This window comes from Bos grunniens, chromosome 10 (genome assembly GCF_055505025.1).
Source record: "Bos grunniens cultivar Pamir isolate PY7600 chromosome 10, Bosgru_T2T1.0, whole genome shotgun sequence".
Classification (NCBI taxonomy): domain Eukaryota; kingdom Metazoa; phylum Chordata; class Mammalia; order Artiodactyla; family Bovidae; genus Bos; species Bos grunniens.
Window position 1 is genome coordinate 18,021,773 of NC_141174.1, and position 16,853 is coordinate 18,038,625.

Sequence of the window (16,853 nt, forward strand, 5' to 3'; positions counted from 1 at the left end):
AATAGAAATACAGAAAGAGATAATTGCATCAAAAATAGGAGAAAGGAAAAAAAGGAAAAAGAACTTTGCTCTTATGGGTATCCGTATCCATCTTCTACAGGTTGAAAAAGTGATACATTAGTTAAAGGAAACAAAGTGGAAAGCCCAGAAGGAAAAGAAAATATTGGTAAGTAACTTATATAAAGTCATACCCTCTTTTTCCGTAGGTTAGATTTCCTTTTGTTTATTTGACCATGCTAGGTCTTTGTTGCTACACACAGGCATTTTCTTTCTCTGCTTGCCTCGAGCGGGATCTTCTCTCTAGTTGCGGTGAGTGGGCTTCTCACTGTGGTGGCTTCTCTTGTGGAGCACAAGCTGTGCGCTTCAGTGTGGCAGCTCACGGACTCTAGAGCGAGGGCTCAGCAGTTGTGCCACACGGGTTTAGTTGCCCCGAGGCATGTGGAGTATTCCTGGACCAGGGATCAAACCCATACCCCCTGCCTTAGCGGGCAGATTTTCAACCACTGGACCAGGGAAGTCCCATAGGTCAGAGTTCTGCTTTTTTATTCCTAGCTGAGAGCTCACAGTAAATGGAAAGAGATTAATGAGCCAGTAAAAGCTGTCACAGATTCCACAGTCCTTGTTGGAGAGGCCCTCATTTGTGTAAGTTGACGTAAAAGTCTAGTAATTGTGACTCTTTGATTCATGTCCCACAAAAGAGTTTTCAAAATTAGATGGTGGCAGCTTACTGAAGGAGGCAGGCACATGACGGCACTGATCAGTGATAACAGATAGCATGATGTTGAGGAAAACTAGCTCAAAAAGCATAGCAGTCTGGGACTATTTCTTGACAGAAGGGCAAACAGTCCTCTAGACCTATAGTCCCCAAAGGCATCCCAAGTTTACAGAAAAATATAACTGATGGTCATAATCATAACTCTGGACCATGAATAAAATATGTCACTTTAGGAACATTTTTACCAAACACTGTTAAAATAAATGTTATGGTATTTAGAGAAGATGTATCATAAAGACATATTTGAGGAAATGTACATATGTGGAGCCCCTGTTCTTGGTTTTATACATGAGATGTCATTGTAATATTTACCTTTCTCAAGTTGTTCATTTGGATTCAACGTGTTTGAAGGAGCAGCTGTTTTTCACTTAATAACAAGAAAGGGAAAATACGTTCTCACTTCTCACAAACGCCAATATAACCAGTGACAAATGGCACTGATCCTTGCAATTACTCTTCTGTAAATAAGTGCCTCCCACGATGGATATGGGTTTGGAGGCAGAGATAGTTTATCACTGTAGATTTTCATTTTATTTGCTTATTGGGGCAGTATTAATCCCCTCCTGATTAATAGTATCTTCTTACCTAAAGGACTTCCTACTTTTAATGAATGGGTGAAAAAAGGCCTTTTGACTTGTGAAGAAAGCGAGGCAGCAATAGCAAGAGCTCTCCCTGTACAGTGATTATTGTAGCTAAGTCAGGCCTGAAACAATGAAGAATGAAGTCATGCACTGCCTCATCTCATTTCAGTATAAGACTCAGATGGTTCATTGTACAGAGCGGCCCTTCTTGACACATGTCTAATAATGTTTTGATTAAAATGAAATAAAGTATAGAAAGAACTAATCTGTTCATAGGAAATAAGTTTATATTTGTTGGTAACTACCAGTGTATGAATTCTAGTTCCTTTTTGGGAGAGTATTTGATCTTAGTGTTGGAGGGACTTTAAAAGAACTCTCATTTCACCAGCCTTCTGATCTGTGAATCCATTTGGACAATGTGATCAGATGTGGGTTGAGCCCTTGGGTCAAAATTCTCTCCCCATCTCATGAAACAGCGCATATTGTTGGGAAATTCTTTTTACTGTTCAGTCTCTCCCCTGCAGTTTCCATGCTCACAGGTCTTATTATAGCTCCTTGGCAATGATCTAACAAAAGTTGTTTTTTTAAGAAACCTTCTTTTATCTAGTTAATATTTTAAAAATGCTGGTTATAAAATTTTTCTGTGGTTTTCAAATCTATGCTAGTGGTCAGTCTTAACCTTTTCTACCAAATATCTCTAGAGTACCGAAGTATTAATAACTAATGCTACCATTGTGTTAGGATTTTTTTCTCTGTATAAGTTGCTATTCTGTTAGTATAATTATTTTCACTCTTTATTTTCCTTGATTCAGTATTTAATTTTTATTATTCAGTTATTAACTGATGTCTGCAATCTGAAATGTAGTGACTCTTTTCTTCCTACTTGTTTCTAAAATGATCTGACTTTTATTTGAAGTATTTAAATTTGTTTTCACTCCTAGGAACAAGCAGGACATTGTTTGAGTTGTAGTTTTTCTGACTTTAATTCTTTTCCTTAAGTAAAATATTGTAACTATAACATAAATGGATGGCTTAAACTAGTGGGATATGATATTTTCAGAGCAGTTAAAAGTCCATGGCATTTTTAATTTTCAAGGGTTCATATCATTGGAATAACATAGTTTCTAAAGCAAGAAGTATGTAAGTTGTGTTAATAGAAATATATATAAACTGTGAAAAAAAGCTGAACACAAAACATTATACAGATACTGGTTATAATTGGAAGTAGCCAGTCTCCAAGGATCAATACTGATCCTCACCTCCAGTATTTATACATTTGTGTAGTTCCTTGCACACTGTATCAGCATTGGTCTGTATGACCAATGAAATACAGGGAAGTGATAGTTTATGACCTGCAGGGTCATACCAAGTATTGCTGCCTTTGCATTGCCCTCTCTTGGATTGCCCACTCTGGAGGAAGCCAGCCACCATATTATGAAGACGTTTAAAGCCCTATGGAGAGTCCACGTGGGAAGCAACTGAGGTGTTTTTCTAACAGCCAAAAAACCAGCTTGTCAGCCACTGAGGTGGGTCCTCAGCCTTAGCCAAACCTTCAGATGACTGCAGTCCCAGCGTGCATCTTGACTACAGTATCATGAGAGACCCTGAGCCAGAATTGTCTAATTACATCACTTCCAAATTCCTGAACTACGGAAACTATGAAATAATAAATGTCTGTTGTCATTCTAAGCAACTAAGTTTTGGAGTTGTTTGTTGTGCAGCAATAGATAACTAAGGGACAGTATTCTAAAATACTTACTGGTTTTATGTGTAGAAGAGAATCTGGACAATGTAAACAGCGCTTACTATCATCTGTGCCCGGTGGCTTCAGTCATGTTTGACTCTGCAATCCCGTGGACGGCAGGCCACCAGGCTCCTCTGTCCATGGGATTCTCCAGGCAAGAATACTGCCATTTCCTTCTCCAGGGGATCTTCTTGACCCAGGGGTCGAACCCATGCCTCTTAGGTCTCCTGCATTGACAGGCAGGTTCTTTACCACTAGCACCGCCTTATAACATTTTTAACAATTGAATGTGTTTGGTTAAAGAAGTTCAGTTTAGCTATCGGACTTACAGATTCAGAAAAAGAAAATGATAGTTTCTTCTAACACAAATTGAAGGTATTCATTAATCATTATATTCCTTCTTAAATATTCATTTACTTATGAAAGTATTCTCCCTTTTTATGTCACTTTGTAGTTTATTACTATGTCACTTATTTTTTTTATTTTTTAATTGGAGGATGATTGCTTTACCATGTTGTGTCGGTTTCTTCCATACAACAGCTTAAGTCAGTTTTATATATATATATATATATATATATATATATATTCCCTCCCTCTTGAACTGCCCTCTCCCCTCCCCTCCCATCCCTCTCAGTCATCACAGAGAGCCCATCTGGGCTCCCTGTATATATAGCAACTTCCCACTAGTTAATCTGGTTTAGACATTGGAGTGTTTATGTGTCAGTGCTACCTATTGTTATTTCTGATTGAACACCTTCTTGGACACCCTTCTAGGTGCTTGGGTTATATCAAAACAAAACAAACAAACAAAAAAAGATTTCTGCTCTTAAGGAGTTTATATCAGAGAAACACAGATAGCAAGCATAGTAAATAAGCCATCTAGTGTGTTAGAATTGATGAGTGGTATGGAGAAAAAAAGTAAATCAGTGTAAGGAGGATTGAGAAAGGAGATGGAAGTAGGGGACACACAAGGGAGGTGGTTATAGTAGTCGAGATAGATGTCTGTAAGGAAACAGCATCTGAACAATAAGTTGATCAAGTGAATGTTTGGGAAAAGATGGTTCCAGAGAGTGGGGACAGCTAGAGCAAGGCCCTAAGGCAGGACCATGTGTGATATTTAAGCACAGAGGTCAGTGTGGGTGGCGCGAGTGAGATGAAAACCATTAGTAGTGAGGTCAGAGGTAATGAAGTGGGAGGCACAGCAGGTGGATCTGTGAATCCTGTTTGGACCTTGCTACTCTGAGGGGTATGGGAAGTGATTGCTGGACTTTGCAATAGAAAGGTGTGTTAGACTCTAGGGGAGTGAGGGTAAAAGCAGAGATCAAATAGGAGAATGTTAGAATAAACCGCATGAAAGATGATGGTGGCTTGGGCCAAGACAGTGGTGGTGGAAGTGGTCAGAAACGGTTAGATTCTGGAAACGTAATAAAGGTGGAGCAGCTGGACACAGATCAGAAGTTCTTGGTCATACAGAGGAAGGAAACCAAGCTGCTGTGAGACTCTCACATCCTGGTGCCAGTCTGACTTCTGGCTAGTCTCTGACCATCCTTCTCGGCCCTGTGCTCTTCCCCACCGGACAGCTGCCTTTCCCTGGTGCCATATCAGCTGACCCTCCTGTGACCTAGCAGGCAACGCTGGGCTCTAGAATTAGACCATCTAAGTTTGATTTTGGACTCTCTTAACTGCTGCGTGGTCTTAAATTATGTAAGCCTCAGTTTTCTTATTTCTATAATGGGGATGTTAATTACAAAATCTGCCTCACAGAGTGGTATTGTGGGATTAAATGAGATAACCTATGTGAAATACTTCACATAGTGCTTGGCGGATGTTAAGATCTCAATAAACGGTAGCTGTGATCACCTCAGACTGTTTTCCTTTGGCTGGTCTTTCCTCTGCATTAAATGCTAACCTCCCTGTAATCTCTTCCATTCTAACCTATTCTTTGTTTTCATTTTGTTTCTCAACCTTTGACAAGAAGTTCTTGAGGAAATTTAAAAATGAAATCAAACTATCCATAATTTCCTTGCCGTTTTCATCTTTCTATAGTCCCTCTGTTCTTTGTCCACATGTCTCTCTTATTTATGTAGTTACTTCTGTTCACTTTTTGTAATCAGTTCAAATGTCATCTCATGCCTTTCCTAATCCTCTAGGTAGATTTAGTCATCTGTGCATTGGGCTCCTTTACCATTTTAATTATTCATTTAAAAAGATGTGGTTATTAGATAAGTGAGTGGAACCTACCAAGGCTCCCTACCCTGATTCTTACATGTAACTGCCAGATTCATATCTGTGACACTCCTTGCTCAAAATTTTCAGTGGCTTCACATCGCCTGCAAAGTCAAGTCTGAATTCCGTAGCTGAGCATTTGGTGTATTCTACTATCTGATCTCAGTTTGCCTTTCCAATTTTGTTTTCTACAACAATCTGGTCTATTTACTGTCCCTTGGGGTTGCTCCATCCTCTCTCCATCCAGGTCTTGATTCATATTTTATTTTTTTCCTGAAAAGCACTCCTCCCATGTCCTAATTCCCCTCTTCATTACCCTTCTCAGAAGCTTCCCCTTTCACAAAGCTTTCTCTGACCATTCCAGCTCCAAATAATCTCTCCCTGCTTTGAAATCTCAGAGCATAGAACTGTGCTGCTTGTCACATTTTAACTTCACAAAGGTAATTAAATTAAATTTTTCCTGTTTACTGTAGTCTCCTAAAGGGCAGATCTAAGACGATTCATCTTTGCATGCTGTACTTATAAGTAGCATTAGGCAACTGATCATTTCTGGAATGGCTGAATGAATACATATGTGAATAAACAGACTTCCTAGAACAGCGCTCCTGTGGGCTGCTTTGGAGGGAATAAAGTTGGGGATGTGATACATAGCCATAGTAAGACCCTGGGAAAAGTGGTACTCCCTGCCTCAGTGCTCCTATCTGCAGATACCATCAGCCCAATTGTCCCAGGTCCGTTCAGAATGTATTTACTGAAGTCTGACATGTTCCAGGCTCTGTAGTTGGCTTTAGGAGTACGAAAGCTATTTCTTTCTTTCCCCTATACACCCTTCAAATAGCAAGGTGTTCTGGGGCTGTGGCCCTTGGCCCTTGGTATTAGATCTGTAAGTCCTAAGTTATATTCTCAAATGAGGCATTGCTCACTGTGCTGAGATCTGTCCCAGACTTACCCAGTTAGATCCACTTTGGTTTTATTTTGCCTAACTTACATTCTAGGTGTTTGGGCTAATTCATTCCCATCAGCCTATTGTTTAAAAATTTCATTCAGTTACATTTTAAGTTTGCTTTATGTTCAATTTTTACTTTGTTAAAGTCAACTTTGCTGTGGAACTCAGAAGAATTGGCAGTGGGAGCTTTTACATTTCAGTGTTTTCAGACTTTTTGGTAGACCTTCCTAATCACCTCTCTCATCCCATTATTTTACACTGTTGGGAAATACGTTAGTCAATAGTGATATTTGCTTAAGGAGGGAATAGAAAGACATTAATAGCAGTCAGGTGTCACCAGGGAACTGTTTAAGGAAAACAAGTCCACTTGTTTGGAAATCTGATTTGATACCTCCAGAACAATTCTTTCTCACACTTGTCCTCTATTCTGTTACACCTCTCCATTCCAGCCATACTGAACTTGTAGTAGTTGAAGTTCTCAGAATTCTCCTGTGTTACTTCCATGGTAATTCCTGCCTCTGATTCAGGACCAAGCTTATACCTCTCATCCCTTAAAAAGCTTCCCACTCCCTTCCCACTCCCATCCTCCTTCTGTGATGAGTTACTGTCCCTTATATCCACTCCTGCCATATGCACAGAACTATACCTGTGCATCGGAGAAGGCGATGGCACCCCACTCCACTGGAAAACCCCATGGATGGAGGAGCCTGGTAGGCTGCAGTCCATGGGGTCGCAAAGAGTCAGACACGACTGAGAGACTTCCCTTTCATTTTTCACTTTCATGCATTGGAGAAGGAAATGGCAACCCACTCCAGTGTTCTTGCCTGGAGAATCCCAGGGACAGCGGAGCCTGGTGGGCTGCCGTCTATGGGGTCGCGCAGAGTCGGACACGACTGAAGAGACTTGGCATACCTGTGCATAGTTCTGTCAGAGAACTTGCCATGGTAGAGTACAGGTATTGGTTTATCTGTCTGTTTCTTTTAGTAAGCTGAAATCGTCCCCAGGAGCTGGGTCTGTATTTGAATTGTCTTTTGTATCTAGACTTAAAGTGAAGAAAGTGTAGGAAACCACTAGACCATTCAGGTATGACCTAAATCAAATCCCTTATGATTATACAGTGGAAGTGAGAAATAGATTTAAGGGACTAGATCTGATAGAGTGCCTGATGAACTATGGACGGAGGTTCATGACATTGTACAGGAGACAGGGATCAAGACCATCCCCATGGAAAAGAAGTGCAAAAAAGCAAAATGGCTGTCTGAGGAGGCCTTAAAAATAGCTGTGAAAAGAAGAGAAGCAAAAAGCAAAGGAGAAAAGGAAAGATATAAGCATCTAAATGCAGAGTTCCAAAGAAAAGCAAGAAGAGATAAGAAAGCCTTCCTTAGCAATCAATGCAAAGAAATAGAGGAAAACAATAGGATAGGAAAGACTAGAGATCTCTTCAAGAAAATTAGAGATACCAAGGGAACATTTCATCCAAAGATGGGCTCTATAAAGGACAGAAATGGTATGGACCTAACAGCAACAGAAGATATTAAGAAGAGGTGGCAAAAATACACAGAAGAACTGTACAAAAAAGATCTTCACCACCCAGATAATCATGATGGTGTGATCACTGACCTAGAGCCAGACATCCTGGAATGTGAAGTCAAGTGGGCCGTAGGAAGCATCACTATGAACAAAGCTAGTGGAGGTGATAGAATTCCAGTCGAGCTATTCCAAATCCTAAAACATGATGCTGTGAAAGTGCTGCACTCAATATGCCAGCAAATTTGGAACACTCAGCAGTGGCCATAGGACTATAAAAGGTCAGTTTTCATTCCAATCCCAAAGAAAGGCAATGCCAAAGAATGCTCAAACTACTGCACAATTGCACTCATCTCACCCGCTAGTAAAGTAATGCTCAAAATTCTCCAAGCCAGGCTTCAGCAATACATGAACTGTGAACTTCCAGATAGCCAAGCTGGTTTAAAAAAAGGCAGGGGAACCAGACATCAAATTGCTAACATTTGCTGGATCATCAAAAAAGCAAGAGAGTTCCAGAAAAACATCTATTTCTGCTTTATTGACTATGCCAAAGCCTTTGACTATGTGGATCACAATAAACTGTGGAAAATTCTGAAAGAGATGGGAATACCAGACCACCTGACCTGCCTCTTGGGAAAGCTGTATGCAGGTCAGGAAGCAACACTTAGAACTGGACATGGAACAACAGACTGGTTCCAAATAGGAAAAGGAGTACATCAAGGCTGTATATTGTCACCCTGCTTATTTAACTTATATGCAGAGTACATCATGAGAAACGCTGGGCTGGATGAAGCACAGGTTGGAATCAAGATTGCCGGGAGAAATATCAATAACCTCAGATATGCAGATGACACCACCCTTATGGCAGAAAATGAAAAAGAACTAAAGAGCCTCTTGATGAAAGTGAAAGAGAGTGAAAAAGTTGGCTTAAAGCTCAACATTCAGAAAACGAAGATCATGGTATCCGGTCCCGTCACTTCATGGCAAATAGATGGGGAAATAGTGGCTGACTTTATTTTTGGGGGCTCCAAAATCACTGTAGATGGTGATTGCAGCCATGAAATTAAAAGATGCTTACTCCTTGGAAGGAAAGTTATGACCAACCTAGACAGCATATTAAAAAGCAGAGACATTACTTTGCCAACAAAGGTCCGTCTAGTCAAGGCTATGGTTTTTCCTGTGGTCATGTATGGATGTGAGAGGTGGACTATAAAGAAAGCTGAGTGCCGAAGAATTGATGCTTCTGAACTGTGGTGTTGGAGAAGACTCTTGAGAGTCCCTTGGACTGCAAGGAGATCCAACCAGCCAATTCTAAAGGAGATCGGTCCTGGGTGTTCATTGGAAGGACTGATGTTGAAGCTGAAACTCCAATACTTTGGCCACCTGATGTGAAGAGCTGACTCACTTGAAAAGTTCCTGATGTTGGGAAAGATTGAAGGCAGGAGGAGAAGGGGACGACAAAGGATGAGATGGTTGGATGGCATCACCGACTCAATGGCCATGAGTTTGAGTAAACTCCGGGAGTTGGTGATGGACAGGGAGGCCTGGCATGCTGCGGTTCATGAGGTCGCAAGATTCGGACATGTTGAGCTACTGAACTGAACTTTGTATCTAGAAGCTAGCACAGTGTCTGGTATATATTAGACACTCAGTGATGCTTATAAATTGGACAATCCAATGCTAGTCTCCTAAGTTCATCGCAGAGATGGAAGCTTTTGAGGAGTGTTATTCACTTCTCTACTATTGGGCTAATGTTGTAAAAACATGAATTAGTAGGGGATAGGTAGTATTCTTATAAGGCTACATATTTTGTAAATGTAACATAACTAAATAATGTTGTAAAAACATTAATTTTGATCTCCTGTGTAAAAACAACACAGAATTCAGTTCCTTGGCAACTTAAGCCCTATAAGCAGTAATTCTGCCAGTTGGCACTTAACTATCATAAAAGTAGATGAATCAGATGATAATGTATACTCAGAATAAAGGTGGATAAGGGAGGAGTGAAGAATAAAGAAGGGAGTGAGTTAGCAAAATGCCACATGGTTGCAAACTAGCACAAAGGTGAAAATGATTCAAATGAAACTAGCTAGAGTCAAAAAGGCTGAAATAGGGGCAAAGAGCAAAAGGCAATCAACAGTGAGAGCAAGGAATCACAGGGACTGGGCAGACACGAGCAGGTGCGTACCCAGTGTGGGGGGCCCAGGTCCTGTGGGGTTGTGGTCTCTGAAGCTCTGGGGGACATGGAAGAAGGGAATCCAGAGCGTGATGCTCCAGGGAGGCTGAGCTGGGGGGGACTGGTGTTTACTACACAGACAAAGATGCACTGAAAAGACCTTCGAAGGACATGGGCATAGTGACTGACCCTAGCTGGCACCAAAGTCTCAAAAGAATTGAAGAGAGGGCTTTGTTGGGGGTGAATAAGGAGATAGCAAGAGAGGTTGAGAAGACTAATTCTGAAGGAGTGAATTTAAATACACTGATGTATTCTTTCCAGTCTACGTACATTATTTTGAGTAGCATATAAAACTTGTTACGTAATTGATACATTTGGAGAAACCATCCATCCTGGAAGTTTGGAATCATGATTTTCCAGTGGGTGGATAATGAATCTCCTTTAGGAAAGAAGTCACTTGTTATATATTCTTATTAAATGGATGAGATCCAGTCCTTGAATCACTGGATCACTATTCATCCCTTCAGAGAATATATTCAACACCTACTATGTGGCAGTATCATTCCAGGGCCAGGAACACATCCGTGAACAGAGGAAATTATCTGCCCATGTATAGCTCATGAAGGGCAGGGGAAATCAGGAGCAGGGAATACGAGAAACAACCCCAGAAGCAGTGAATTAATTATATAGGGTGTCAGAAGACAAGGAGTGCTGCGGAGAAAAATAAACAGGGAAGGAAGGTGTTGATAGAAGATGCATGCGACCAGGTGGGTTGCGATTTTAAATACAGTAGACAAGGAAGGACTCTGAGAAGGTGACACCTGAGCAGAGACTGGCAGTGAATGAGCAAGCCTGGTAGGCTGGTGTCATGTGAAATAGGGTGCCTTTCTGTGTGCTCTAAGCCGTTTGTTGTGAGCCTTTCTAATGCCATCCTTAGAGTAGCTAATCTTAAAGAAAAGTGAGATTGGAAGTGGTGTTAGAAGGTAAATGTTGAGAGCAGATGGTGCAGTTTGTGTGTTCATCCTTTGCTTTCTCTAAAATCTGTTTTCTTCTACACTGAGCACCTGGTATGACGCTGCAGTTTTCACTTTGTGAAAAGGGATACCTGCTATGCATTTTTTCCCCCTTAATTTCTTTTGGAAGAAAAACAAAGGTTTGCTTAATGGAAATAGAAGCTGGAGAGTTGTTTGTTTTTTCCCAGAAACCACAATAATAGAAAAAATATGAGTGAGCCCTGAAGAAGCTGCTGTGCAGTCAGTCTGGAGAGCCCCTAAATACACTTCCAGAGAGTGTGGAATGTGGTCTGGGCTTTGGACAAGGCCACAATCTGTTAACACTCAGAATCTGAAAGGTTGTTTTTGTCTTCAGTTCTTCTGGTTGATCTACATGACCAGCCTGGCTGCTGCAAAGGAAGAACCCACCAAAGGGAGTGACTGAAGACATAAGTGTGAATCTGGCCCGGCAGCTGACCTGTTGGAGCGGTTTCCTTTGAGATTCTAGAGACGAGTTTCCTTTGAGATTCTAAGTTTTGCTTTCCTTAGCCAATAGCTTTCATTCTTCACTGCAGGATAGAAGTTCAGTCTTGAAGAGTGTTCAAACTGGTAATTCTCACTCTGTCTTTGAGGTACTTCAGAACAACTCCAGCTACTTCAAATAGCTTTATTCCAAATGCAGTTAACTTGAATTTGCTTTATTTTCTGTAGTATGTTACCTAGCGGGGGAGAGAGACGTTTTGATAGAACGCATCCTGGCAGATCAACAAATGTGAGGATGATATACGGTCCTCATCTGTGCTCCAAGCATACTGAGTGTCCTATTGCAATTAGAGGACTGGGGAATGAGGACTTTGGAGTTTGATCTTGTTTAACTAGTAACCATGACTTGGATAAGGAGAAGTTCAGAGGTGAAAGGTGAATCAGAAGACCCAGAACTGTTTTGAGCAAAGTACATAAGAGGCAACTAAGGAAGCCTGAAATGCTGGAGGATATGGATGTGACCTTCCTCAGTGACACCAGGGGAAAATGCACCCTATGCAGGAGACACTTTTCCATGTAACCTTTACTGTAGTTTTTCTGCATCATTTGTATCTAAAATCCAAAGTAGATAATGCTGAGCACTTATAAGTGTTTTGCATTTGTTACAAGCACATTAAGAAATACAGGCAGTAACTTGCCATAATGCACCACTTTATGACTCAGCAGGTCGTTGAGCCTCTCTGTCTTTATTTGCCCTTCTGCTCCTAAGTGCTTATGGAGATAACGTAGCCTGAAACCTGTGAAGCATGTTTTAAAAACCATAATGGTCTATTTAAAGTGTTTTTGAATTAAGTTGATTTATTTCCTTAAAATGTGGTTGAATGTGCAAGCCACTGGCAATATTGGTCACAGGTGGCCTGATTTTTAAAGGCTGTGAACACCCAATGCCAGGGACTTTATAACTTTTTTGTAACTTTATAACTTTAATTCAGAAATTGAAGCTTCTATTTATCAATCAAAAAGAAGAAAGAGGGAATTCTTTGGCGGTCCACTGGCTAAGACTCCACACTTCCACTGCAGGGGACACCTGGTTGGAGATCTAAGATCCTGCAAGGCACATGGTTCATGATCTAAAGACAAAATTGTCAAAATGGAAAGAAAAAATAAGATGTAACATTAGGAGTGGGGTGACAGAGACAGCCTTTGAGTATGTGTGATCCACCCTACTATTAAAAGCAGGGCAAGAGATGCAGGTTTGATCCCTGGTTGAGGAACTAGGGTTTTTTGTGGCCAAAAAATAGAGGGAAAAAGAAAGAGCATGGGGAAATATATTTTAAATCCCAATTTCCTCTTGCAACCAGATACCCTTCAGAAAAGGTGCTCAGAGCCTCTGTCACCCTAGTCTAGCTTGTTATGCAGGTATTTAGGGAAGGACCAGCTTGGGGAAAGGGGTGGGATTTCTGTAGGTGGTGTTCCATCTTACAAGTGTAAACAAAGAGGCCAGTTGGTCCAACTTTGCATGTCTTTGTCCCAGAAGCCACTGCAGGTGTGATAGCAGCTCTGCTTCTGTAACAAAAGACGCACTACATCTCAGAAGAGAATGGCCCTTTCCCAGGGAGCAGCCTTTTTCATGCTGGTAGCGTCCTGTGTTTGCAGCACTGTCTTCCACAGAGAGCAGCAGACTTGGTTTGAGGGCGTCTTCCTGTCTTCCATGTGCCCTGTCAACGTCAGCGCCGGCACCTTGTATGGAATTATGTTTGATGCAGGGAGCACTGGGACGCGAATTCACGTTTACACCTTCGTGCAGAAAGTACCAGGTGAGTGCAGCTGGGGCCCTCACCAGCATCTGGAAACCCACACTTGAGCATCTCCTCCTCCTAGAAACAGATGTGCTGAGAGTGTGGGATGCCAGCTACAGAATCTTACAGTCTCTAAATGTCTTTCTTCAGAGAAAACTTTGGACTATAACTGAACACATATGGTTTAACTTGGTGGAAAATTCAAAGCCATCAGGACTGCCTGTAGTCTGAACCCATGTGTCTAAGAAGTGTAGTTATAATTTGTCTTTACTTTTCTCCAAAGGTGAATTAATACTCCAGGGTTCAGAATATTGAGAGTGGTCTTGAGAAGAAGACCACTACCACCCTTGGAAAAGGGAATGAGGGGACCCTGGAGATTAATGTTTTCTGAATATTCAGTCTTCTCAAGTTACACACAGAGTCTAGGGAAAGGAGTAGAAGCGAGGTGCCCACCAGAGAAATGGCAGAGGGACCCTCAGTAATTACTTTTCATCCTCTCTCCCCCTACCCAGTACTCCTTCAAGCCTCCTACAATTCCTCACAGGTGGGATGACTTGGAATCGCTGGGGGAAATAGGTTAATATGATAGAGAGCCCAGGATCAGGAAGAGTCTGACTTTTGATAATCGGCCATCTCTCTCCTATTTTGCTCATGGACAATATAGGACAGCTTCCAGTTCTGGAAGGGGAAATTTTTGATTCTGTGAAGCCAGGCCTGTCTGCTTTTGTAGATCAACCTAAGCAGGTGAGTTTTTTCAATAGATGTTTAGATTCTCAAATGCCTTGATAGCTTGACCACAGCACTGCTGTTAAATATTTTATGCTGTTCTCTGCTGATATTGAGGTCATGTGTGAGATCAGTTTTCTGTCCTCAGCTAATCTCCTGGATAACAGTAATTGTATACCCTGGGTTCACCAGGGCTTAGGGGGAAGGAGGTGTGAAAATAGCTTGTCACCACGCTGGGAGAGCACCTCTTTCGGGAGATTGTGCTATTTGTATTGACTGTTTAAGATTTTGATTTGAAGCCATCAACCGTGTTAATTAATGTAGATGCAGAAAATGGTTGTGAAGTTCCATAAAGTAGAAGGTATAAATACGGCGATTGAGGTGAAGTCCATTTCTGCCCTTATACAGCATAGAACCACGGTTATGTTCTAGAAACTGGGCAAAACCCGTGACGAAAAGTCTTCAGTAATAGAAGATGAATGTAGAGTTCTGTCATAGCTGTATTTCACATGTGAGCTCTCAGAGCATACAACACCCCATGTGTCAGGGGCCACACTGGTATAAAATAGAGTAAGGCAGAATGTTGAACGTTGGTATTTGGTAGCATATATTAAAGATATTGTTCAGTGTCACAAGTGTAATCATTAACCGGAGGAAAACCTGATGTTAAAAATGGCTTGAGCTTGAAGAACCAAGAGGATGTTTATTTTCTCAGCTTGCCGTTATGAAATGGCAAATGTGCTATAGAAAATTAGGAGCTGTTGAAAACAATTGCATTGTTAGAAACTGATTTGACATTTGGAGAGTAAAATTGTGCTGTGGTTATAATGTTTAAGAGGCAGTATGTTGTCAGAACAGATGCTTACTCAGAAAAACAATGGATTTAAAATAATGGATTCTAACATCGTAATTTGAACACGTGTACCATGCATGCCGGTGCTGGTAATGCAAAAATGAACCTGATGTGTCCTGTCCTGCCGGAACTCGTAAAAGGTGTAGCATAATGACAGCTGCAGCTAACATTTGTGTGGCAGCTCTGCACAGTCTGCCTCTTTTTTTTTTTAATAAAACTGTTCTAACTAACTTATTTATTTTACTGTTTTTGGCTGCGCTAGGTCTTGTGGTGGCACGCAGGTTTTCTCTAGTTGCGGCGAGCAGGGGGCTACACTCTAGATGCAGACCTGCCATTGCAGTGGCTTCTCTTGTTGCAGAGCACAGGCTCTAGAGCGTGTGGGCTTCGGTAGTTATGGCGCATGGGCTTTGCCCCACAGCAGGTGGGGTCTTCCCAGACCAGGGATCAGACCCATGTCCCCTGCATTGACAGGAGGATTCTTAACCATTGGACCAGCAGGGAAGTCCAGTCTGCCTCATCTAATGCACACAGCAGTTTTATGTGATGGTATCTCCATCTCACAGCTGAGGACACCAACCCCAGGAGGGCCACAGGGCTAGCAAGCAAGCCATCTAACTCCAAGCCTTGTTTCTTTCACTATACCAACTTTCTGGCCTGACGCTATTTTTAAAAAATGTTTTTATTAATGAATGAATATGAAATTCTTTAATATCAGATACCATTTTTCTTCTCTTTCTTGGCTATGCTGTGCTGCTTGCAGAATCTCAGTTCCCTGACTGGGGATGGAAATTGGCCACAGCAGTGAGAGTGCCAAATCCTAACCAGTCGGCCATCAGGAAACTGCCCGCCCCCGTGTAGCTAATTTTTATATGAGACACAAAAGAACAATTGACCACTCTATAAAAGAATCATTTTTATTAGGACTTAATCAAAATGAAATGGCTTCTCCTCCTTCAAAGAAGCCCGCTTCTCGGGGTCTCTGCTCTTCAGAGCAGAAAAGGCTGATGGGAGCCCTCAGCCCCCTCGCTCCTGGTACTGTCCCAGAGCATGCCAAGGGAGCAGACACGCTCCACTAAATGCACTGTTCACCGGATACATGAATCGTCTCTTTTAAAGGGTGCTGAGACTGTTCAAGAGCTCTTAGAGGTGGCCAAATACTCAATCCCTCCAAGTCACTGGAAGAGAACGCCAGTGGTCCTGAAGGCAACGGCGGGGCTGCGCTTACTGCCAGAAGAGAAGGCTGAGGCGCTGCTCTTTGAGGTACATTGTTTTGTCTGTTTGCTTGTTTTTACAAGAAACCAATGATGGCTTACCTAGTTTCTTAGGGAAAAGGGATGAGTTCTGTTAAAATTTTATCTGGGGAAAATGAAGAGTGTGGCTTTCTAAGTATTATAGGATATGTTCGGAATCTGTTCTATTGCCTTAGGAAATCTAGATTTCTTTCCTCCTTTTGCCAGGTAAAAGAGATCTTCAAGAAATCACCCTTCCTGGTACCAGATGACAGTGTTAGCATCATGGATGGATCCTATGAAGGTGGGCAAGGTGTTGATGTATGGTGGGGGAGAAGGCCAGGGTTAATAAATATCCGATTAAAGGCACTGGAGAGACAGGGGTAGGGGTGCTGAAGAAAAAGGAACAAATAAGCAAGGAGGAAGGGGATAGCGGGAAATGGAAAGATGGGGAGCAGGAAATGTGTGTTTTAGACACGAAATTTAGAGATAAAAGAACAAAGGTGGGGCCCAGGAAGAGGGGAAAAATGCTCTGGATGTAATCTTTGTCTTTCTTTCCTTTTTTAGGCATATTAGCTTGGGTTACTGTGAATTTTCTGACAGGTAACACATTCTCACATTTATCTAAGGACTTAACTGGGTTTCACACATGGTCAGGGAGCAAAATACCAATACCTTTTTTCTTCATATTGTTCTTAAGTTTTTAAAAAAAAAGGAGGATGGGGAGGAAAGAGAGGAAGTTAATGTTTATTACCTGCCTTCAGGACCTCAGCTGCAGCAAGAGTCCTTCCTGGTT

The 16,853-nt window shown here is 41.7% G+C and overlaps 1 protein-coding gene across 50 annotated transcripts in view; it reads left to right on the forward strand.

The window, feature by feature from the left end:
- The window catches only part of ENTPD5 (ectonucleoside triphosphate diphosphohydrolase 5 (inactive)), a 35,814-nt gene that overhangs the window by 7,015 nt on the left and 11,946 nt on the right, over window positions 1–16,853 (forward strand). For 10 of the 50 annotated variants that reach the window (XM_086319727.1, XM_086319767.1, XM_086319746.1 and 7 more), the window contains 6 exons: window positions 101–166; window positions 12,985–13,267; window positions 13,914–13,993; window positions 15,945–16,088; window positions 16,286–16,361; window positions 16,625–16,660. In XM_086319727.1, the coding sequence (XP_086175853.1) occupies window positions 13,051–13,267; window positions 13,914–13,993; window positions 15,945–16,088; window positions 16,286–16,361; window positions 16,625–16,660 (553 nt within the window). In that variant the 5' untranslated portion in view covers window positions 101–166; window positions 12,985–13,050. Of the gene's footprint in view, window positions 1–100; window positions 167–9,934; window positions 9,980–11,343; window positions 11,600–12,984; window positions 13,268–13,913; window positions 13,994–15,944; window positions 16,089–16,285; window positions 16,362–16,624; window positions 16,661–16,853 lie in introns of those variants that run through there. The other 40 variants (XM_086319754.1, XM_086319715.1, XM_086319757.1 and 37 more) reach the window with 11 other exon arrangements.